This window comes from Xyrauchen texanus, chromosome 39, assembly GCF_025860055.1.
Source record: "Xyrauchen texanus isolate HMW12.3.18 chromosome 39, RBS_HiC_50CHRs, whole genome shotgun sequence".
Taxonomy (NCBI): domain Eukaryota; kingdom Metazoa; phylum Chordata; class Actinopteri; order Cypriniformes; family Catostomidae; genus Xyrauchen; species Xyrauchen texanus.
Window position 1 is genome coordinate 34,586,330 of NC_068314.1, and position 24,715 is coordinate 34,611,044.

Here is a 24,715-nt window from a genome sequence, read left to right on the forward strand (position 1 = left end):
CAGTTGACTTCAACACCCCATGTTGCAGTATATGCCAATGGTGTGAGTCCAAAATGGGGAAAAAAACACTTTTTTGTGTTGTTTTTACAAAGTTGAAGTTCCTGCAACTCCAGACGTATTAAGGATATCTTAATATCCATTTAGATTCTGGTTCAGAGCAAAGTTTACTTTTTGTGTCTTAATTTTTAAGGCCCTATATGGTTAAATCCCAGACATATGGGGCTGTCAATGTGGCTCCATGAAGAAATGGCCAAATTATGACCCTTTTCAATGGGCGAAAACCAAATGTTGGTCACACAAGCTAGTTTTTCTTGTTCAACAAATGTCTGAATTACAAATAATGTTGAAACTAGAAATACACCTTTATTTTTTCTCATAAAAGCAATAGTCAAAATGTTGATTGTGTCAAAGTGTCCAAAAATACACCATTATTAAGAATAAGCAGCACATATGGCTCTTCAGTTAGATACCCATGTCTAGTTTATGCCTTTCAGAAATGTGTAGATATATAATGTTGTTAAATTGTTTTAGATGGCGTATAGCATGTGACAACTACCCATATTTGTTTAGAAACCAATACATAGTTCTCAGCATTTCCACAATCTGGACTTTTTATTTTAAGCCATAGTTTTAAGCACTCATAACATGCAAGTTATTTTTAACTCATGTAACTGAAATAAAGACATCCAAAAGGTCTCCAAATACAACATATAGGACCAATTTGTAGATTTACTGTAAGTGGGATTTAAAGTTTGATTTGAAGCATGCATGCACTTAATGCAGTTTTAAATTCCTCACACTGACTCAGGTCTGGACCCATCACTAATGTGTCAATCAGATATCTTCAAAGAGCCTTGTAGTTGAAGCCTGTCTGAAAAATTAAGATGACATGTAAATCTATAAATAATACAATGATTATGTTGCCACTGGGTAACTAAATAGAAAATGTGTTCTATAATGTATTACTTCTTAAGTGAACTTGATTCCCAAGAGCCAAATACATGAAAGCTTAACATAAAAACAGAGATCTTCTGTAAAGGGGTTAATGGAAAGGAGGCGGCGAGAACCAGGTGTCGGACAGCTGTCCGTAAATCTCTCTCTCTCTGTCCTACTGCAGTCTCCATTCGGCCTTTATCCCTCTCTGAGGCTTAATTAGCCTGATTAGGGGCCAGTGGTATGTGGAATCACAACCCGGCCCGCCCTCCACCCTGTTACATTCCTCCCTTGTTCTCTCAGGCCGGGGAGCACCCGGCATCACGGCAGATAGGGCATGCCTAATGCCCTATCTGCCAGCAGGTCATTCCTGTCTACCTGGATAAGGGAGGGGACAAGGGGAGGGAAACAACAAATGTGGCACCTATACCCCGTAACGCCGATCATGCCAAATCAACAAAACATTTTAAAAAAGAGAGGGAAAGGCCAACACGGAGCGGCAGTGGGAGAGAGAGAGAGAGAGAGAGAGAGAGAGAGAGAAATCACTTACTCGCCGGTTCTCCTATATGCCGTAGCTTGGTCCTCTGCCACTCCTCCAATCTCCAACGGACGACAGCCATGCCTCCCCGGATGGATCGGAGCCAGTCTTCCAGCCCCTAGTGGATGGAACGCCCCACCGCTTTCTCGGGAAACAGAAGTGGTCTCCCACGCCCCATGTCTGGTTGTGGTCAGAGTTCAGGTTATGAAAGGGGGTTACATTAAATCAGGTTTCCCGATAATACTTAGTAAAGCCATACTTCTGCTTTAAAAAGCCATTTCTGTTCTGCATCATATTCCTATATAGGATTTGATAATTTTGTCCATATGGATTTTGTTCCAAACACACAATAGAGGTGTGTTGCTTTAAAATTCTCTGTTTTTCAAGCATCCATCATCGTCATCAGCTCTTTACTCTGTCTCTCTGGGCACAATTTCACAAAAAATCTTAAGGCATGTCACTCCTAATTTTCATTTAAGAGTAATTCATGAACTATTTTACAGCTAAAAGTAACTCCTAAACCCACCACAGCTTAGAAGTCGTCCTGAGGACTCCTAAATCCCTAAGAGAGACTCACAAATGATCCGAAGCGTGCCTGCTGTCATCAATTTAGAAAGATATTGCCTGAATCACAATTGAGTCCAATAATTTTCATAATATAACATTATAATATTCTAAACATTATAATATTAACATTGAGATTTAAAAAAAAAAAAGAGTATATTCTGAAACCGAGGTTGTTTTCATTATTGCAAAGTTAGTTAGAGACTCAGTTAGCGCGCCCACAAACTGAAACAACCCAATTGCCCTGGAGATAAAGCTCTGCGCTGTCTGGCCACAAGCAAAATTAAACTGTGAAGTGTGGATGAATAGTGATTTTCTGTATGTCAGCAGCATCATCTATCAAACTATATATGCCCTCTCCAGACAGCACATCGTCCGACAATTCATTGTATATGTTTTATTGTGGATGCGCGCTTGTTGCAGAGAGAAAAGGCGGCATTCACAGTCATTGCTGGGCTACAAGGTTTGGGACGCACGCTTGTTTAATTGCACCAACACATGATGAAGCAATATTTATCAACTGAAAAAATATCTCTCTGTCCGTCCATCCATCCATCCGTCCGTCTGTCCATCCATCCACAGTTGAAGTCAGAAGTTTTCATACACTTAGGTTGAAATTAAAAAAAAGATTTAACCACTTCTCTGATTTAATGTTAGCAAACTATAGTTTAGGCAAGTCGTTTAGGACATCTACATTGTCATGACACAAGTCATTTTTCCAACAATTACAGACTGATTGTTTCACTTCTTATTGACTATCACAATTCCAGTGGGTTAGAAGTTTACATACACTAAGCTAACTGTGCCTTTAAGCAGCATGGAAAATTCCAGTAAATGATGCCAAGCCTTAAGACAATTAGCCAGTTAGCGTCTGATAGGAGGTGTACTGAATTAGAGGTGTACCTGTGGATGTATTTTAAAACCTACCTTCAAACTCAGTGCCTCTTTGCTTGACATCATGGGAAAATCAAAATAAATAAGCCAAGACCTCAAAACAATTGTGGTCCTCCACGAGTCTGGTTCATCCTTGGGAGCAATTTCTAAATGCCTGAAGATACCATGTTCATCTGTACAAACAATAGTACACAAGTATAAACACCATGAGACCACACAGCCGTCATACCGCTCAGGAAGGAGACGCATTCTGTCTCCTAGAGATGAACATAGTTTGGTGCGAAAAGTGCAAATCAATCCCAGAACAACAGCAAAGGACCTTGTGAAGATGCTGGAGGAAAAAGGTAGAGAAGTATCTATATCCACAGCAAAACGAGTCCTATATCAACATAACCTAAAGGGGGAGGAGACAGTGTCTGTCTGTCTGTCTGTCTGTCTATCTATTTATCTAATATTTGTTAAATATTATTTCCTATCAACCAATCACTTTGGCCGTTTTAAAAGATCACGCTCATAAATCGTGACATCATCCATAGCAACAAGGTGAACTCTGACTTACTCTTAAATTAAGATTTCCCTAGGAAAACTTTTAAGCAAAGACTCTTAGCTAGGAACTCTTTGGAGAACGCCTAGTGGTAAGATACAAATCTTTGTGAATACAGGCCCTGGTCTTCTAAGGCAAGAAATAGCATTTCTGCTATTATTCTGCTGATCACAGCCTGATAAGGATCTGCTAATTCATTGTAAATTAGATATGAAGGGTTGCTTGGATACAGATGACTCTGGGTAGTTCAAGAGGACCACTGCACATTGAATACTGATGGGCAGATGCTCCTTTTGTAAAGGAGAGGAGGAGACAGGAAGCTGGGAATAAGAGATGAAGGGAAAGATATTGATGAAGCTGTCTTTTGATTCACCTTTTACTCATATAGAAGTCTGATATATGTTAGGCAAAGTACTGTATGTTAAATGCATACATGGACATTTATAATACGTGTTTATGGTTTTCACTGATTTCACATTTGTGCATACATGCAATATTTTTTTCTTTTTTACTTTTCAAAAACAAATATTGGTATTTAAATGTGGCCATATAGCATATACATGCATGCATACAGTACATTCCATTCCAACATTTTTTTTTTTTGTTTTTTTTTTAAATATGTTTGTAATATTTTCATGATATGTGACATGTTTTCTACACATTAAAAATCAATATTTAAAGAATTTTATAAATTCATTCTATAAAATTGAATTGTTTTAAAATTGTATTGAAAAGCTTTATTAATTTAAATTTGTAAAAAAAATATATACAATTACATTTTATGAAATTAAGTATGTGACATGTTTTTTTATATCAGTGAGAACCAGATAATATATATATATATATATATATATACACACACACACGTATATTTGTATATATTTTATTTACAAACATACAATGTGTATTTGTATATTTGTATATATTTTATTTACAAACATACAATGTGTATTTGTGTATTTGTATATTTGCATGTATGCATTTTATAGGACCCTGTTTACATTCTAACAACATTCTTGCTTTTGAGATATTGCTTCATTATTGGGAATAAGCACTGAAAGTACAGAGACCCTATTGTTCTTCTAAGGACTAATATTATTATTATTAGGGCCTAAGTACTAAAAGTGTGGAGACCCTATAGATCTTCTAAAGATTATTCTTCTTTTCAAGGTTTTCGGTACCTTTGGGGCACTTAACATGCATGGAAACTCTCTTGAAAGATTGCGCACACATTAGAGTCGTTGGGCATTAAGGCTGGGCAAAGTTGTGGTGGGGGGTGTATGGGGACTCTGTAGTGCCCCCTTAATAATGGGCTTGTGTGGGGCTTGATAATATAAATAATAGTTTTAATGATAAACTTAAAAGATAAACACACACATGACGGACATGTCCGTTAACGATCTCTCTCTCCCGCACAATCCTCTGCAGTCGACCTTTATCCCTCTCGAAGGCTTGATTAGCCTAATACGGGACCGGGTGTGTAGGATCACGACCCGGCCCCGCCCTCCGCCCTGCCACATTATGAATATGGAGATTTCCATTTATTCTTAGGACATTCTGCCTGCTCAATCTCTCCAAAACAGAATTTTAACCTCACCATTTCTCTTATTTCTGTCTTTCTCTCTAGCTGTATCAAATCTGGACCTTGAGAGTAAACTAACGTCGCACTATCAGGCTCCATGGCATCAGCAGCACAATCTGTTCCACTCGTGTACACGGCCACCATGCCTGGAGGAGTTACACCGACATGCCAAGCTCAACCTGCGGGCATTGCACAGAGGTACTGACGCTCTCTTGGACTGCATTTTTTGTTCAAGACCATGATGTGTCAGAATGGTCATTTGATTTGTTTAACATACTTTTCATTAAAAAAAAAAAATTACAAAAAAAAAAATATATATATCTTAAAGGAATACTTCCACCAAAAATACATTCAGTCATCATTTACTGACCCTCATGCTGAGTTCCAAATCCATATGACTTTCGTTCTTCCATGGGACAATAAATGTTTGTTTGTTTGTTTCTTTCTTTTTTCTTAATGCAATTACATGGAAGGGGACTGGAACTTTCAAGTCTCAAAAAGGACAAAAAAGCACCATAAACGTTTTTAAAAAATTATTTTTTACGTGTGCTTTATATATGTGTATGCAAGTCATCTAAAGTTGTAGTTACCATCATCATAGTCAGTAGTGTCTAGCTGGATTTAGCCTTTGAGATCTTTTCATTTCTCAGTATATATTGAAAGTCTTTGCCTGTGAAGACATTTCATTCTCAACCACATTTACATAACAACCAAACGCATGCCATTTTCCCACAGCCAGACCTTTAAAAAGCATAGACACTAACTGAGTACTAAATAAGTCAGTTTGAAGTTGAGTGCTCACAGAAGCTAAAGAATGTAAATAGTGCATGTTGTTGAATATCTGATTCATGCTGCCTCCTTGTGTTTAACTGATGAAATTGAGGCAATACTTCAAGTGTAACATCAAAGTATAATTTATAGTTTCCTCTTGAATCAATTTTACTTCCACCAACTACACAGAATACGACCAGAACATTGATTAGACATTGTCAGTATGCAACAAATCATTTAGAGGCCTACTACAGATTTTTTACCAGCCAGTTGGCAGTCTTTAAATGCTATTACATAGCAGTTATACTTCAAACTACAATTGATACTTACAATAAAAGCTATGTGAACTGAAGAGTGTGTCTGTGTGTCTTACAGACCAGCAGCAGCATCAGCGTTCAACCAGCAGAGAGCGTGGCCGGGTCACCATATCAATATCTGTGGCTCCGCCCATGCCAACCTACCCCTCAACTCACAAACTCAGAAGACGTGAGCAGAAGGGCCGACACTCACGTCTGGTAAGACATACAACCTTTAATCCCCATAAACGTCTATATATGTAAAGCAGGTCCATAACTGATGGGAAAAACAATAGTGGGCTATAAGAGCCCAGTACTGCTACTTTAAGATTTAAGAGCTGAGGGATGATGCAACAAGATTATCTCAGTTACATACTTGTTGATGATTGATTTAAAGCATCAATCAAGTTTTAACTGTTAGGTATACCACTTCTGTCTGCTGCATTATATTATAACTGCTGCTTACTAATTGTAAATCTATAAATGGATCAATGATGTGATATTTCAGGTTATTTAAAATGACTATGATGAACATGTTTTCCATTTATGAGTTCAAAACGTTGTTTTGATATTTTCTAAGGATTAATGTGTAAGTGTTATAAAAGCTGAAATTATTGGGGGGGGGTTTGGTATATGTAGTTTAATTTTTGTAATTATTATTATTTAATAAAAAAAATATATTGTTTATTAAAATGTTATTCATATGATATTCATTATTTTTTATGAATATTAAAATGTTGTTAATTCTTGAAAAGCTTCAAATCTAATCAAAGTCAGGTGGTGTAACCAATTTTCAGGTAGCTATTCAGTTGTCGTGAGAAAAAATGACCCCTTTACTCTGTGCGCAACGTTTTTAAAAATGATCTGATATTTTGACATTTTTATGAAAGTGTGCACATTTTGTTCAGGTAATTTGTGACTCAAAAATTCACAATTGTTTGTAAATAAATAAATACAAATACCTTCAAAAAAAAATTTAAATATGTTTGAAACTTTTTTTAATGAATTAAGTAGTGCACACTCGATAGTAGTTACACAGATCCATTTCTACAAACTTGATAAAACTATATTTTTTAAAGATTTAGCATTTTACACATTTCGGACAACCTTATTTGTCATCAACCCAAATGTAGTTCTACAATCCCTGACTATCCGCCTTCCATTTCACAAATCAAGAATACGTTACGTACATAGAAGACAGACATATAGTGGCTTCTCAGAGGGGTTCAAAGTGACATTCATTTTGGCTTAAACTAGTTCACTCTCTCCTGCCATGCACACCAGGAGAGGAGCGTGAGAGAGAGTGATGCGCAGACGATTCAGAGGAAGGTAAAGACTTTGTGTTTGCTTAAACAGTGTGGCGTCAAACATCCTCTGTGTTTACGTTTCCATTATAATATATTTTGTATTTCTGGCTTTGTTTCAATCTTTTTGAACATCCGTTCTTTTTTTATATACATTGTAAAGAATTCATGTTATAAATGTTCATAAGGTGACAAGGGCTAAAGTAACAGTTAAAAGTTTTCAATTTCAAATTTTCACCATGATGTCGTTCCAAACCCGTATGACTTCTCTTCTTCTGTGGAACAAAAATAAAAAATGATGCTAGGGAGAATGTTAGCCTCAGTCACAGGGCTGGACTGGTAATCTGGCATACCGGGCATTTTCTCGGTGGGCTGATGCACTTTTGGGCCGATCCTGTGCGGAATGTCCATTGGGAGAACCAATCGGGCTGGTGGTTTGGCCGCGAATCGTGCCGAATGGGCCGCGATAAGCAGCAATAACCCCCCCCCCCGCTCAACAATTGGGCCAGTTGCCATGTAAAATCCCGGGCCGATTTCTCTTCCCAGTCCAGCCCTGCTCAGTCACCATTTACGTTAATTGTAAGGGAAAATGTGCAAAAAACATGAGGGGGAGTAAATAATGGCAGAATTGACATATTTGGGTGAACTGTTTCTTTAAATGTGCAAACGCTGCATGTGATTTTAATTGTGGCCATTTGAAATGTGTGTTTGTTTTTAATATTTCAATCAGCTGGTTGTTTAAAAGAGTTTTCCGTTCATTTAACTGCTGCAGGAGAGGCCAGCCAAGGAGGCTGAATTCAAGCCAGTCCTCAGAAAGGTAATCACAGAGAATGTGAAAGCAGGTCTCATGACCTCGTTCTTTGTTTTCTAAAGTACAGACTTCTTCAAGAACATCGGTTGGATGTCAGATCAGATCGAATCCCTCTATAACAATCCAACAATCAAATTCAGTAAATTCCTTCTCCAGTGAAACTAGCCCTTTCTGTTTCAAAATATGTGTATTAGACATTAAGCAAAGACATGTCTTTGCAAAGTTTATTCATAGAAATCCTATCTGTTTATCCTAAGCGGGCGTCCTAGGGGGAGTTATGTCTATTTTGTGTGTGTTGTCCCTGTTCCCATCATGCACAATCTATAAATGTATTAGAGACATCACATCAGACTTTCCATATGTGATTTATGACATCAATTACTTTTTTTTTTCATACATCTTTTAGTTGTTATTGTATTTTCCATGTTTCATTTAGCACCAGCGCTTGTGTTCATCCTACCCTATTCAGTGTTGTTTCTTCATACCCTGGATTAGAAAGGTATTTTGTCACCTTAAAATCTGCAGATTAATAATGCAAGATTCACCTTCTCCTCATTTAAAACTTTACTAACAGTTTCTGTATTTCCTTTCTGTTTTAACATATTTTGAGCGAGACTTCCTCTAGTCAGTAGCGGTTCTAGCTTGTTTTGCGCCCTGGGCGAAACAGGCTTCAACACACCCCCAAAGTTGCCACTTGTGCAGCTCCTCTCATCTCTCTGTCCCTTCTGCCTCGTTCTGCATTTCTTATCAATACAGAAAATACGAATTTCTTTGCCATTGCATGTATAGATTTCTTATCCTGTAGATAACAATTTATTCTTACATTTAATTATTTACATTATATGTGCTTAGATTGATTTACTTATTCATCAGTCGTATTGTGAATATAGCTAACAGTCCTAACATCGTTCCATATTAGGCGGGCACCAACACGGAGACAGATGGAGAAATGCCAGTGCCAAGCCACAGGCCTAAATGTCCAGTTCCCAACGTCCCTACCACCTTGGACAAACAGACCAACTGGCCCAAAGCCCTTCCTCTTCCCTCACCAGAAGAGAGAATGAAGAATGACTCTCAAGTGATTTCATCCTGTATCATTCCCATCAATGTCTCTGGTAAAGAAACAGTGCATCAGATTCTGTCCACACTTAAAGGTATAGTTCGCACAAAATGAAACTGCTGTCATCATGTTAGATAGTAAGTTGGCCAAAGTCACCATTCACTTTTATTGCATCTTTTTATTCTATACAATGAAAGTGAACGGTGACTGAGGTTCAGAAAGAAAGAAAGCTGTACCTGTTTGGAACTACATGAGGGGTAAGTAGATGATGACATTTTCATTTTTTCGGTGAAATATACCTTTAAGAAATACAGAGTACAAAAAAAAAAATGATTAAATGCTAATTTCACTTAAAGGAATTGTTCAACCTAAAATAAAAATTATCTAAACAATTACTCATTCCAGGTGTGTACAACTGACTTTCTTCTGCAGAACAAAGATTTTTAGAAGAATATCTCAGCTGTGCAGGACCATACAATAACCCAAAAATGTAAACTTCAAAAAGCACTCAAAGGCAGCATAAACATAATCCATAAAAGTCTTCTGAAGCGTTCTAATCTGTTTTTGGCGATAACAGACCAAAATGTAACTGCTTTTTGTCTCTAGGTACGATCATGAATATTTCAAGCTCGATAACAATTCCGAGTGCTACATGGTGCTAGGAGGTGTGAGCTTTAAATCATGATCGCCAATGAGACTGCTGATGTCAGGATATTTAGTTATACAGATATTATTTAAATATTTACATTTTGATCTTTTCTCATCCAAAAGAAGACATGGGTTGAACCTCTGGAGTCACATGGATAACTTTTATGCTGCCTTTATGTGCTTTTTGGAGCTCCAACGTTTTGGTCACCTTTCACTTGCATTGTTTGGACCTACACAGCTGAGATATTCTTCTAAAAGCCTTTGTTTGTGTTCAGCAGAACAAATAAAGTCATACACATCTGGGATCTGGCATAAAGGGGAGTAAATTATGAGAGTATTTTCATTTTTGTGTGAACTATTCCTTGTAACAAAACAATAAATCAAGGACTGAAAGACTTGAAATATACTAAAGCTTTTTAAGAGAATGTGATATTAATATACTAAGCAGATTCAGGATTTTATCTCTGTGCAGTCACCGCTCACTATTGAAGTCTCACTGATACAGTTATGACATGACAGATACTAACCTAGTTCTGAGGGAGTATATATGCTCATTCTCCACAGGTGTTGGATTTGACAGAGAAGCCAATGCTCGCTGTTCACTTGTTCACTCGCAGTCAGTTCTACAGAGGCGTCGGAAACTCAGGAGGCGAAAAACGATAACTGGCATCCCCAAACGAGTTCAGCAAGACATGGGTATGGCCAACTGATAATTTCCGTCTAAAGTTTCAGTCCATCAACAGCTGTAAATTCTAATTAATTCAAGTTTAAAGACTTTTCGTAAAGTTTATTGGGTAATAATTGTTTTTTCTGATTTACCTGTAGACTCTGATGAATCACCTGTGGCTAGAGAGAGAACAGTTATCATCCATGCCAACCCACACAAGTCACTGTGGCATGAGGAGCACTCTCTGAGCGGCCGAGTATTGCACACCAAGGACTCTGGCTGTCAGACAGACGACTTCCTGATTGCTGCCCCATCCCGAAGGCGTATTCGTGCCCAGAGAGGTCAAGGAATTCCAGCCTCTCTTTCACACTCCACAGGAAACATCACCTCCCTGCCGGATCACTCTGATGCGGTGTATGCTGCAGCATCAGTGATGCGAGTCCGTTCTAGGAGCTTACCCCGTGAAGGTGGCCGGCTTCTAGATGAGGACCAAGATGACAGTGATGACGATGATGATGACGAAGATGAAGATGAGGAGCTCTCTCCTTATGAGGCTGAAGACTTCCTGCCAGGCCCAGGACAAAGAATTCTAAAAGATGAGGAGGAGAGTACCGACGACCAGGCCATGCCAGAGCTCCAGTTTGGAAGTCTTAAGCATATGCAGCACTCCGGGAGCCCTGACCACACATGGATCGAGAGAGGCAGATCCAGGCTCCCACGAAAAGTTGACATGGGTAGCTGTGAGATTTCCTCCAGCTCAGATACTTTCAGCAGCCCCATCCACTCTGCCTCCACTAAAGGAGTGCTAGGTAGCCAGATCGACCATAAAGAGGACCACCAGTCCTCAAGTGGCAACTGGAGTGGAAGCAGCTCCACATGCCCATCGCAGACATCCGAGACTATCCCGCCTGCTGCCTCGCCTCCCCTGACTGGATCCTCACACTGTGATTCAGAACTTTCCCTCAATACTGGCTCCCATGTTATTGATGACACAACTGGCTTTATAATTGACCTCTACCACTTGGACAAGCCACAAGGACAGGGGCACAGGTCCAATTCTTTTACCTCATCAGCGACTGATCAGATGGATGATGCAGGAGTCAGCACTGCAAGTGATGGTGAGTGGAATTTCACTCAGGACACACAGGATCAGCTCTGCCCCAAAGATTTCAGCCCAAAGCATTCAAGAGAAGATGAGAGTGGTGTCAGCTGCCCCAGTTATTCCAGTGGGGAAACGTATGAGAGCTTCAGTGAACAACCATCCATGGGGAAATCAGAGACACGTTACATCGTTGACACTGAAGGATTCTATTCCTCCATGCACTTTGATTGTGGTCTTAAGGGTAGCAGAAGCTACTACAACTATGCAGCCATTGACCCTGACTGTGGCCGAAGTGGGAATATAGTACCTGGCATGGGTGAATATGCTCAGTCAGAATACAGAACCACCAGGACACTGGGGAGACCGTGTCTCTCTTTAAGAAAACCAAAGGCCAAGCCACCCCCACCAAAACGTAGCTCTTCATTAAAGGAAACAAGCAGCAGTGTGAACGTTCTAGAGCAGAACGAACCAAAGATTACTAGCGAGCTGCCACTGCCCTTGTCTTCCAGAGAGATGAAATTGCAGCTGGACTTGGCTGGTTCTGCAGGGCATCTTGAGACAGCAGGTCTCGAGTCACTTGGTGCATGGGGAGTGGAGAACGTTAGAGATATACTCGACTGCTCCTCTCCGTTTAGTTCCTCTGATACGCATTCCTTCAAGGATGAAGGTGCTGTGCAAGCAGACTATGCAGACCTCTGGCTCCACAATGACATGAAATCGAATGACCCTTACAGGTCTCTGTCTAACTCTAGTGCTGCTATGGGAACAACTATTATTGAATGCATCAAGTCGCCAGAAAGTGCAGATGCCCGTCAATCCAGGTCCAGAACTACTTCCCCAACTCTTCCTCCACCTGAGGGTGAATTCAAGCTGAGTTCCCCTGAAAAGCTGGCAGGCTTGGCATCCCCTTCCAGTGGATATTCTAGCCAATCTGAGACCCCTACATCTTCCTTCCCCTCTGCATTCTTCCCGGGACCATTGTCTCCAAACAGTGGTAAGAGGAAACCCAAGGTCCCAGAAAGGAAATCTTCACTTTGTTCCCTCCAACAGCCACAGTTCTCTGTCAGAGATCCAGGCAGGAGAGAAACTGACTTCCAGGCCATACCGCCCAGTCACCTTGACCTTAGTGCTCTTCAAAGCAAGCACTTTCCTCACAGGAATCAAATGCACATCCTCCACCAGAACAAGCAGAAAGCTGCAATAGCTGCAGCTGCTGCTGCAGAAGCTCGAAATTCAGCTGCCACATCTTCTACAGAAAAAGCAGCAAGTGCAGAATCTGGTTCATCCCATTTGACCATCACTCCGACTGTTCTTAGGTCCGTTCAATTGCGATCTATTTGTAGACAAGTTGAAGGAAACCGAGCGTGTGATCTGGTCAGTGTTAATCAAGCAACTCGTACCAAGTATCCCATGGTAATTGATCCCCTATCCTCTGGGAACAGGCATAATAGGAAACCGCCAGCCTACAAACCCCCAGTGGTGCAGCTTTGTGAGTCGCAGGTTCCACTGGTAGACAACATTGTTCTTCCGAAGGAGGAGGTGAGAGTGAGACAGGAGAGGCTTGGTCCTGGTACGTACTGGGCGATGACTGCCTTCAGAACACCTGCAGACCCTACTCCTGAAAAAGATGAACCTTCAACCATATCGTCTCTAGGTTCTGAGATGCACAACTCTCAGCAAGAACAAGACAGCAGAAGGTATCAAGATGAGCAACTGGCATTTTCACCAGAGAGACTTAAACAAGTACTTCGTCAACTAACGCAGCCAGACCCTTCAGCAGAGCCCTTGTGTTTGGCCAGCACAATGCCACCCCCAGCTTACAGTGAGATTCCGAGAAGCAATTTTGTACTGTGCAACAGTCCTGTCAAAGTGCCTGTTTCTACTCAAGAGGCATCTCACACTTACACTATCAGCGATGTACAAGGCAGAGAGGAGGATTATGAGACATCAGGTGTCACAACCAGAAGTGCCTCACAGGACATAAGGGAGGAAGGGTCAACCCCAGAAACAGAGGACTACTTTAGCAAGGGTAAACAAAAATCCTCTAGTCTTACCAAGCAGAATTTGAAATTCAGATCTAGGTCTAATTGCTAATACACATGCATTATTTCTAAATAGACTGTTATCATATTGTATATTAAAGCTTTTGGAGGTTTGCTTATGCTTCAACAGAGTCAACTCCAAGTGACAATTCAACATCTCCTTTGACTGATGACTCAAAACCTGATGATGATGATAGTGTTTTCCCATCCCCCAACAAACTACGCACAACTGAAGATCTGTTTGCTATGATACACAGGTAAACCTGATTGTTTTATTATGTAGGTCAATGCTGAATCTTGTGTCTTATGGTTTTGATGCTAAAAGTTTGGTTGATAATGCATGCATGGCATAAACCATGGAAACGAATTCTGACATGCTCTAGTAAAATATGGCTAGAAATATGGGCAGAATACTTGACGCAAGTACGCAGATGTGAGTGCTTGGCAACGCACGGTCTGGTAAAACGTGTGTTCTTGTGTTAATGTGGTGATTAAAAAACAAAGGTTTGAACTATAAAGTCAGTAACGTTATTTTTTAGAAGTGGACAGGTTATGCTAATGTACACAATAGCGCCCCTTATGGCAACCTTGATAATGCAATGCGTACTCATGTTGTGTTATGAATTATGGTCTGACACATCAAGCTTGCATAGCTAGAAGTGTCTGCATTCATGTACTTGTATAGAGTATGTTTCGGCCTTATGTCATCTAAATATCATATCAACCAAATTATTTCAGATCTAAACGGAAAGTTCTCGGACGTAAAGATTCGGGAGAGCTGAGTGTAAAAAGTCGGCCTGGTGTAGTACCTGCAACAGCCACTGTCAGTAATCCTCCTTTTTGTCCGGTCACCCCTACTGCCTCAGTCCCTCCAAACATCTCCCAACGAGCCTCAGGACCCATCTACAGATGTGCCAAAAAGTCCAGCACATCCAGTGAGGAGTTCAAACTCTTGCTTCTGAAGAAGGGTAGTCGCTCAGATTCGAGTTATCGCATGTCTGCTATAGAGATCCTCAAGAGCCCCATCACACCCAAGTCTCAAGGAGAGCTGCTATTAGAGGATGTAAGGCAATTAGAAGAGCCCCCCTCAACCTTACAAGATTCTCCTTGCAGTGGGGATCCCTTTCCGACTCCATTCCCTAAAGCCAACAGTGAAGGATTCTCCCCAAAAACACTTACCATGTCAGCTGCCTCCAGACAGGGAAGATCCAGAATTCCACCTGCGGCAAACAGCAGCCGCTATAGCACGCGGAGTCGGCTCTACACGGCCCCAATGCAGGCCATATCAGAAGGAGAGACTGAGAACTCGGATGGAAGTCCACATGATGACCGCTCCTCTTAGTTGCATAACCATTTTTTAATCACTTAGCAAAATGATAAATCTTTAATAATATATAAACTTTTGGAAGTTCTATTTGAACTGTATGAAAGTGCTGTACATCTATTATGGTCTACCTTAGTTTTCAATCTAAAATGTGTGTTGCATTGAAAAAAAAACTTGATTTCTTTTAACTACTTTTGTACTCTAGAGGTCAACTGAAATCTTGGACAGAGATTAATTGCATTAATGAATTGTGTGAATTGTTGGCATTGTCATTGAACAATTATTTTCATCATAATCCCAAAAAGGTGAAATCAAATGTATGACAGTCTTTTTTTTTTTTTTATTGTAAAGAGTTAACTTATTGTTTATTTAATATAATAGAAAATCATTTTCCATCATCCTGTTACAAAAAGACTGTTTGAATTGTATTTTATGATCCAGTGCAGAGTTTTGTGGTACCCACAAAGTCAATATACAGTCTAGTTCATAGGTATACATCAGTAGGAGTTAGGATTTAGCCGGCGTCAAACTAGACGATATTTTCAGCGATTTTTCAGGCATAACCTTTATTTACATAATCACCGGCCAATCAGTGAAAGACACAGTATGGATTAGCATCTACCAGCGGGAGGTCATTAATCCCTTTACAGTCTGGACTCTGCTGAGTTAATAGCTCTGAGAACTGAAAAACTAGAACAACCTTGTTAGAAAAAATTATTCTGTTGCTTGTCCAGGGTCTGGCGGTTTCGTCAGAAGACTAAATAGCTTTCTTTACTGAAGGACTGATAAGATGATCTGAACATTTTCATCTGTGATCGCATTTACATCAGCACATCCCCTCAAACACATTGTAATCCATAGTGCTTCTGTCTTCAAGCATTTTTCTGGAGTTCTCCTACACTAAAATGACTAATAAAATAAGAAAGTGGAGGCAAAACATGTTGAACAAAGCTTAATATGGACATGTGTAACAGGAGCTAGCTGGTACGTGATAGCTGTGTGGTTTGTGTAAGCCTCACTTCCCTGGCCTCAATAGGCACACTAGCCACTGACACTAGAGGCTGCAGCCTTTATCCTCCTTGTTAGCGCACCGCCTCCCATGCCGGCTGACGCCAGTTCAAATCCTGCTCTGAGCGGTTCGAGCTGGACCAGTTACGCATGCGCGTTCTACGGTGAACCTCGAGGGGATAAATACACAATTACACACATTTACAAGGTATTGCTACTCGATCGCATCCTAAATCTCTCTATTATAATTTTTTATGTTCATGCAGTGCACCTGTTGTTATTTCAGCAATCTATTTACATCCACCATTTTGAATCCAAATGAAGAGTGTGAGATCTCACGAAAATAGTTGGTTAGTGTAACACCCTCCGCCAAAGTCAAGTTGTTTGGAGTCGTCTAGTGTGACGCCAGCTTTACTGAGGACAATCGCACCATGGCCTTTCTTAGAATGGTGTCAAAGTGTACAATGGGAAGGGTTTTTAGACAATATGAAGCCAGAGATGTTATGAACATACGTAAGTCTAGAAGTAGACTGGTTTGCAGAAACCTTAAATTCTTTTTGCACTTAAATATAATACCTTAAATATACAACCTGGCATGGAATACTGTTATTGATTCACCACTAGAAATCAAGGCAAACAGTAAGTAATCCATTTCTAGCGTTCAGATTAGATAAATGGAGCATCTGTCACGTGTGTGTTTATTTTATCTTGCACTAGCCTGCAGCATTCCAACAATTGTTATGAGAACTAACTATACCCTTTTACCTGTGTTTAGTTTACCTTTTCTTCAAAGACCCAAATTGGGTTGTATATTTCTGTCATGTTTTTCACAGCCAGCATCCAACATGGAAGAATTTTGTGCTTGAGAAGAAATGAGGACTTCAGAGAAACTTTGATCTCAATGTATTCTATGAATACCATTACAATCAAACATACTGTTCAACTGAAGAAGAATGGAATTTTTTTTGGGAAACTCCTTGGAATTAGCTAGATTTGTCAAGTCTACACTGTGCCACTAAAGGGAAGGTGACAAGCTGTGAAAAGATCATCCGTTTCTGATGAACGCTTTTTCGTAATTGAGTTGCTTCATCCTTTGTACAGCATGCAATACAACACTAGAACATGCCAAATAGGCATCTCCACCTAAAAATGTATTTCCACTTTCAGTTAAATTTGTTAAGTATGTTATATAGTTAAATCTATGTTCAGTAAATGTACAAAATGTATAAGATTTGTTCAAATGAGCAGTTTTACATCATTGCATACGCAGTTTGAGCTTTATCCCTAAAGTGGAGGAACTGTTTATCCAAGAGGCACGAGAATTGAATTTTTATTATTTTTGTTTTACGAGAAGAGACATTGTCAGATATTTTCTCATGAAATTTAGGGGTTGCAATGCATCAGGGTTACGTCTATTCTTTCATTATTTCTCCTTTAATATAACCCTGTCTAATGGTTGTCGCAATTAACTTTGCTTTATAACTAACGACTTTTGGACGTGCAAACTTTCCCTCCTTTTTCCCCCCTCTTGTGTCCATGTACTAGAACTAAATCTATGAAGTCTTCTTTTAGATTGCATCAACATTTAATAAAGAAAAAAAAATATTTTTAATTATGGGATATTTTATCCAGAGAAATATTTTGTTAATAAATTTGGAAAAGAATAATAATAAAGCTTTATTTAAGTAAAATAAGAAGAAAAATATGTTTGAACATATTTCATATCAGGGTTGTATATTGGCCAACGGTGAAGATACTGAACTTGTAAACCTTTCTAATTAGCTGTAAAGTTGCATTCTTAACAAATAAGCTACTAGGTTATGTGACTATAGTTAAATGTTGGTGCTTTGGATTCTATACCCAGGCCATATTCTGTTATTGTTGCCATTCAGAAAATATTACCATTACACAACACTCGTGACAACTCAAAAATTCAGATATGTAGCAATGTACAGTAAATGTCTTTCTGTTTTTATTTCAGCTTTCATACACTACTGAGGCATCACCTAGTGTTACCTGTAGTGAAGCTGACCAGTCAGTTTAGGCCTTCTGTTTAGTCTAAATATTAATGAAGGGAAATCACAAAAAGGGTCATTTGTTATAGGTATTTTACCTCAACTCAGCTTTGGAGTGTCTTAAACATGTAAGGTACTTACCGATCATATCAATGAAGAAAGAAATATCATTTGTAAAACAAGAAACAAAAAAGACACTCCGTTGAAGGGTATTTTTTTTTTTCTTCCTTTGTTGTAACTGAAGTGTCATAATTCATCTTGGACTGATTCTGTGTTTGATTTCTTTTTTTATATGGATACATTGTTGTTGTTTAATTACCCTACATTAATGGAGAAGCACAGTCTGTATTTGCCAAAGGGTTTCAGGTGTGTACTGGTGTGATATAATTACAAATTATAATTAAGTCTGTTGATGAACAAATATTACAAATAGTAAAAGTGGAAAAATGTCTTGGAACAAGATGCATCTCACTCAGTTACAATAAATAGGAAATAAATCTCACTCCGCATCCAGGCTCCGATATTATAATCCATTTTGTATTTTTGTATAAACTTGTACATATGATCTTTTTAAAGTAAAAAAAAGAGAGAGAAAGAGAGGAATGACACAAATGTTTCATTTTGTAAAATGATTTAAAAGTTTACATTAATTCCAAGCCTTTGTATATTTTTGAGCTGTGCACTCTCAGTCCTGTATTTATTTTTTTTGTAAACATTGTGGGAATTCCATTGTAAATTTGAACCATTTCTTGCCAGCTCAAGTGACTGCTTAGTAACTGTGCATAGAGAAAGCCAATAAATGTGACTGCATTGAAAAGTAACTCTTGGTGGTTGAAATATGATCTATATTTTCATAAACAGCATGTCAACCCTCTTACAGTTTTAGTAGACTCAAAAAGTCACAGATAATACAAATTCTATCTGATGCCATTCTGTACTGCTTAACTTTTTGATGCAAATGACTCCTAAATATGATTATAGTATATATATATATATATATATATATATATATATATATATATATATATATATATATAAAAATTGTATGCAGATTTGTTTTTATTTCTTATGGTTTCAAAATATGTCTGCCAATAGAATGAAATAATTTTGATTAATTTCATTGGTTTAAAATGAAATGCAAATAATTTCAAATACTGTAAACTTGTATCTATTTATATATTGAAAATTATTTCAAGGACCCCATATCACCCCCTTGGGGTTCCCCTTTCCTGACCCCAGTAAAATAAAAAATAAAAAATGAAAGTCAATGTGTTAATCATTTTATCCACCAGATGGCAGTCTAGTAGACCTTTATACTGGTGGGATCTGAGATTTTATTTCTTTCTCTCTCAAAAACTCATATTGCGTTATATTTTATGTCGTTATTAAAGATGTTTAATAACATAAAATGACCCTGAAAGTATTTGGACACTTGTTGTTAAACGTTGATGGAACATGTCCATAGAGAAAAGTGATGAACAACGCATGAAACTAAAGTCATGCATCCATTAAAATTATTATTAAAGTAGTTAAAAACTTCTTTAAACAGTTATAAAAACGTATTGCATCATTTGTGTGCAGTTGCCACTTGCTTTGTTATTTTTTATCTAATTCGGTGGCATTCAGACATTTTCAAGAGTGACTAAATTGTCCAAAACCTCCAAATAGCCAACTTGTTGGGGCCAGTGTGGATCTGATCCAAACCTACTGAGTTGCCTACAAGGGCAGCTGTCTTCTCTGGCAGAATCCATAGAAACTGAAATGCAGTCTAATTTGGTAGCAATTTAGCATGCTCTTTATAGTCATCAGTGCACAAGAGACTTGACATATGCAATACAGTGCAACAGTCTGGTTCCAGAAGTAAAAATACCATCATTTTTTTTCCTTTGTTTAATAAACAATCCTATAACTGATAACATTTAAAGAAAGACCGATCATGACCTCAGAGGTTGCTCGTTGATGGTATATGCTTCCATTGAAACCATTAGTCTGTGTTTTTCAACTTCATTGTTTAGAAATTGTGTTTGATAGCGTAATTCCTGGTGAACAAAAACATTACCCTTGGTCCAGCAGAGAAAGTTTGACCAATCAGTGAACAGCGGCCAACAAAGCCCACAAAACCAGCCCAGGAGCGACCGCCCACTCGCATGACACACTGTGAATGACACAATCGATTTAATCTCCCTTCACACCTTAAACTACTTATTTATTTGGACACATCAGAAAATGTAGCAGTAAATGTAAAATGTATAATCAACAACCTGAATCTGTAGATTTATATATTACCATAATTTTTAATTTGAATACGTCAAACACAATGCTTTATGGGATTGTAGCTTAATCCCTCATAAAGATGGTAAGTACACAGTCTTGTACCTTGGACTTTTTGTCTGATTTTCAAATACTTTTTTGCCTCAAAACAAAGTTTGTGATATCGTGATTCCCTTAGGAGCTGGTTAATTGGTTCTTGGCTTACAACTCTTTTATGGAGGATTTTATGAAATGAATGGAAAAAATACTTCCGGAACCTAGGTGTAGTGCTCTATCAATACAGATGCACGAGGAACGAAGCGATACTTTAATGTGCATAACTTTTTATATACTTTTTATAACTATTTCAGTGTTGAATGAATTCTAAATAACTATTTCAGTGTTGAATGAATTCTAAATATTCTAAATATTATTAGTAGTATTCAAATGTAATCTTTATCTCTAAACTATACGCTTTAGCGCACTATCACCCTCTGTTCAACACTTATATCTAAATAATATATATATTCACACAGCATGGTATGATGATAAAGCATTTAACTCACTTTTGTAAGGTGTTATATTCACAGAAATTTCGCTAGTTGTCATATTCTCCATTATTTACAATTGTTTTGACTGATCGTCATTTGCTACCGGTAACTCCGCCCCTTCCACTATGTACGGCCAGCCGCGTGCGCTCAGTGCACAATGTATCCAAAGGTGCGTCCCAAACCGCACATTTCTGCACTATTTTACGTCATTTTGAAGTGTAAGTTGTGCGAGTAGTATGTTAACACTGAAAATGCAACAAAAAGAAGTGTACTACGAGAACCGGTTGATGCACTTTTCCAACCGTCAAAACTGAGGGTGGAATGTTGGACACTTCGTGCACTCAGCGCTCGCGGCTTGCCGTACATAGTGGAAGGGGCGGAGTTACCGGCAAAACAATTGTAAATAATGCAGAAGATGACAACTAGCGAAATTTCTGTGAACACAGTACCTTACAAAAGTGAGTTATACATGTTACCATAATACCATGCTGTGTGAATATTTATATTATTGAGATATAGGTGTTGAACTGAGCATGATAGCGTGCTAAAGCTAGCGGCAACACAGTTTGAAATGTCACTTCCATCAGATTCACTTCCGTCAAATGTAAACATATTAGTTCCATATAGTAAAAAACAACAACAACAACAACAACAAAAAGTGTTCCATTTGGGATGATACTACACTTTGAAAATTCCTACACTACATGACTTAGTGCATAGGCTAGTACATTTTATATGTGCATAGTGTGTCGTTTGGGACACACTCTGTTTTGACGGTTGAAAAAGTGCTTCATCCGGGTACTGGTAATAAACTTATTTTTGTAGCATATTCAGTGTAAACATACTAATCGCACTACTCACACTTCAAAATTACGTAGAATAGGGCTGCACGATTAATCGAAATAAAATCGAAACCGCGATATGACCTTGTGTGATTATTAAATTGCAAAGGTTTAATTAAATAAATAAATAGTCTGCTCCCTTCAAAGTTTATTTGAGCTGCTCTGTCCAGTCTATATTAAATTAGCGCATTGTTCCAGTGTTTTCAGAGCGGTTCTTTGGTCCACAACTCCCTCATGAGTAACAGAAGTAGTCTGAGTTCAGCAGTGTTGCCAACTAGTTTCAATGGAAAGTAGCTAAAGCCTGCTCGAAAAGTCGCTAAATGTCACTAGATGACGTCATATGCTAATTAACATATTCATGACGTCACCGCGTCTCATTTGCATTTTGCATAGTGTCCGCCCTTTACATGTGTTTGCTTCCCTGTGCTTACCGTACATACAATACCCTATTAATTCCCTATATACAAATGTAGCAAAATGTCAAGTTTGTTACGTCTTTGAATAAAGTACATTGTACAGAGTTGTCTAAGTGTCTGAATTCAGAGAGTTCAGAAACAGGAATGAACAACCGTCTAAAAATCTCCCGTCATTAAGTGCATGAAAATAATAAAAATAAACGGTCAAATTAAACTCTTTAAATGTAAAACTAAAGGGGAGCTAACAATACAGATTCGTGATTGGTCCTTGACTACGCTGTTTGCACATGCGCAGCTCATTCACGTCTGTGTCAGCTGCCGTGCGGTCAACTTTGTGCTGCTCCACCTTCTCGCCAGCTCACCACTCTCACCGAACGGAGTAGACGTAGAGAGAGGTGTGTCTCCGAGTCCGGGCAGGAAAGCAAGACCATGAAGTCTCTTCTACGGAAGTAGTTAAGGTTTCTCCAAAAAGTTGCTAGATTTGTCGCTAGTCACTTTTTTTGAATAAAAGTCGCTAAAGAGGTCCGAAAAGTCGCTAAATCTAGCGACAAAGTCGCCAAGTTGGCAACACTGGAGTTCAGTTCCGTTTGCTTACGTGCACTAAACGCTTTATTTACACTAAACTGGCGCGTCCTGCGTGAAGCGTTTTTTTATTATTATCTGCGGTAGCAGCATCTCAGTCTAAATCGTGCAGCCCTAACGTAAAATAGTGTAGAAGTGTGCGGTTTGGGACGCCCCTTGAAGTATTGTTCCAATAACCTTGAATCATCCACATTATGCTGACTCACTGACAAGTGCATCAGCTCTAGTGTTCTTGCTTTCCTCTGTGGGGCGATGGAATGCACGCTCTATAAGCGGCGTAGCGCTGTGTCTGAAACTGCCCCCTATCCACTATGTAGTGCACTATTTTAGGCGTTTACTATTTTGAAGGAGTGTTTGAATTCCCAGTGTGCCACTCGTTCCTTACTTTTGTTCACTCATTCTTACCCACAATGCACTCTAATTTCAAGTGTGCATTAGATGTACACTCAACAACGATTAATTGCCCATAATACCCCACGGGAGAAAACGTAGGAGCTGGGAGAACAAGCAGCGAGAAAGAGGCACCAGTTTACTGCTTCCTTCACTCCTGCAATGTTTTACTTAATGCTGAATGTATTAAATAACTTTTTGACATATTATTACTTTATTAAAATAACACAAAATATAGTGAGAACAAACATACAGATACATTTTAAAATGCACTCTTTATTTATATTTTATACAGAATTTTGCCATTAAGCTGAAGAATTCTTTATTTACTAAATAACTCACGGAGGTGATATTATTTTAACTCAGGAGAGCTAAACACAATGTTAATAATAATTCTGTGGATGATTTAAATATTCGGTTTATGATAATTTGGTCGGATGAGGGCACAATGCACCCAGAAATGCTACCCAGCTTGTAGTTAAAATATACTAAGTATAACAAATAAATACAATAATGCACATTTGTTAAAATGTGTTTACTCTTTATATTAACATATATATTAAAAATGGCAAACAGAATGAAGATTTATTGTATTCATATATTATTTAATAAGAATAACAAGTAAGGCCCAATATTTTAAACGTTCATATGTGACGTTGTTTCTGCGACAGCCCCAGAGCTCTCGGTGTAAACGTCAGCATCTGAATTCACTCACTCATTTTGTTCACTCACTGCTGAGATATAGTGCATTCACTGTCGTTAGCTATATAGGAAATAGTGAATGACTGAATGATTTTGGACACAGTTTCAAATACTGCCTTGAGACAAGGAAGTTATTGCATTTGCATAATCAGTGACAAGTGCATTTCGGAGGTAGAATTTTTATATATTCATTACATTTTAACTCCTGATGGTTAGGTTTAGGTTTGGGGTTTGGACTTGAAGCATTCCTCTTCACTGTATTACAGTCTGTACAGCTTTTGGTGCCCCTCTGTGGACATTTCACCCCAGGGCTGGACTGGGAAGAGAAATCGGCCCAGGATTTTACATGGCAACTGGCCATGCAACTCGCTGTCCTTTTCTGCATATCGAGGTGCCGTTTTGTGGTTCGTTCTGCATAACACGGTGGCTCATTTTTGCCTATCGCGGCCCATTCGGCACGTTTCGCGGACGCACCACCGGCTCGCTCGGTTCTCCCGCTGGCCAGTCCACCCATTATCGCCCCCAAAGTGTGTCGGCCCACCCGGAAAATGCCCAGTATGCCAGATTGCCAGTCCGGCCCTGTTTACCCTGAATATGGAGCTCACACGTGCCCATGCACCCAACAACACTTACCGCTTTGGCCTCTGGGAGTCGTGTTTCGAATTTCAGTAAACACAGACAGATTTCAGCTAAAGTATAGTCAAAGAACTGTTTTTGAATTTACCATTAAAAACTCTCAGCTACATATTTGTATCCATCTGTCACTAACTTAGTGAGATGTCACAGAAACAAAGAAAACAAAACCCTCATGATGCGTGAGGCTTTTCAGAACCCTCCATAAGAGATTAGACAGGAGCCATTGATAAGTGATTAAGCGCC

The 24,715-nt window shown here is 38.8% G+C and overlaps 1 protein-coding gene across 1 annotated transcript in view; it reads left to right on the forward strand.

The window, feature by feature from the left end:
* The window catches only part of nhsb (Nance-Horan syndrome b (congenital cataracts and dental anomalies)), a 75,133-nt gene extending 56,085 nt beyond the window's left edge, over window positions 1-19,048 (forward strand). Inside the window, exons 2-11 of the mRNA XM_052111525.1 lie at window positions 5,057-5,253; window positions 6,202-6,341; window positions 7,407-7,451; window positions 8,199-8,243; window positions 8,674-8,736; window positions 9,157-9,352; window positions 10,510-10,641; window positions 10,771-13,743; window positions 13,887-14,013; window positions 14,495-19,048. Coding sequence (XP_051967485.1) covers window positions 5,057-5,253; window positions 6,202-6,341; window positions 7,407-7,451; window positions 8,199-8,243; window positions 8,674-8,736; window positions 9,157-9,352; window positions 10,510-10,641; window positions 10,771-13,743; window positions 13,887-14,013; window positions 14,495-15,098 — 4,522 coding nt within the window. The 3' untranslated portion in view covers window positions 15,099-19,048. The remainder of the gene's footprint in view (window positions 1-5,056; window positions 5,254-6,201; window positions 6,342-7,406; window positions 7,452-8,198; window positions 8,244-8,673; window positions 8,737-9,156; window positions 9,353-10,509; window positions 10,642-10,770; window positions 13,744-13,886; window positions 14,014-14,494) is intronic.
* The last annotated feature ends 5,667 nt before the right edge of the window (window positions 19,049-24,715 follow it).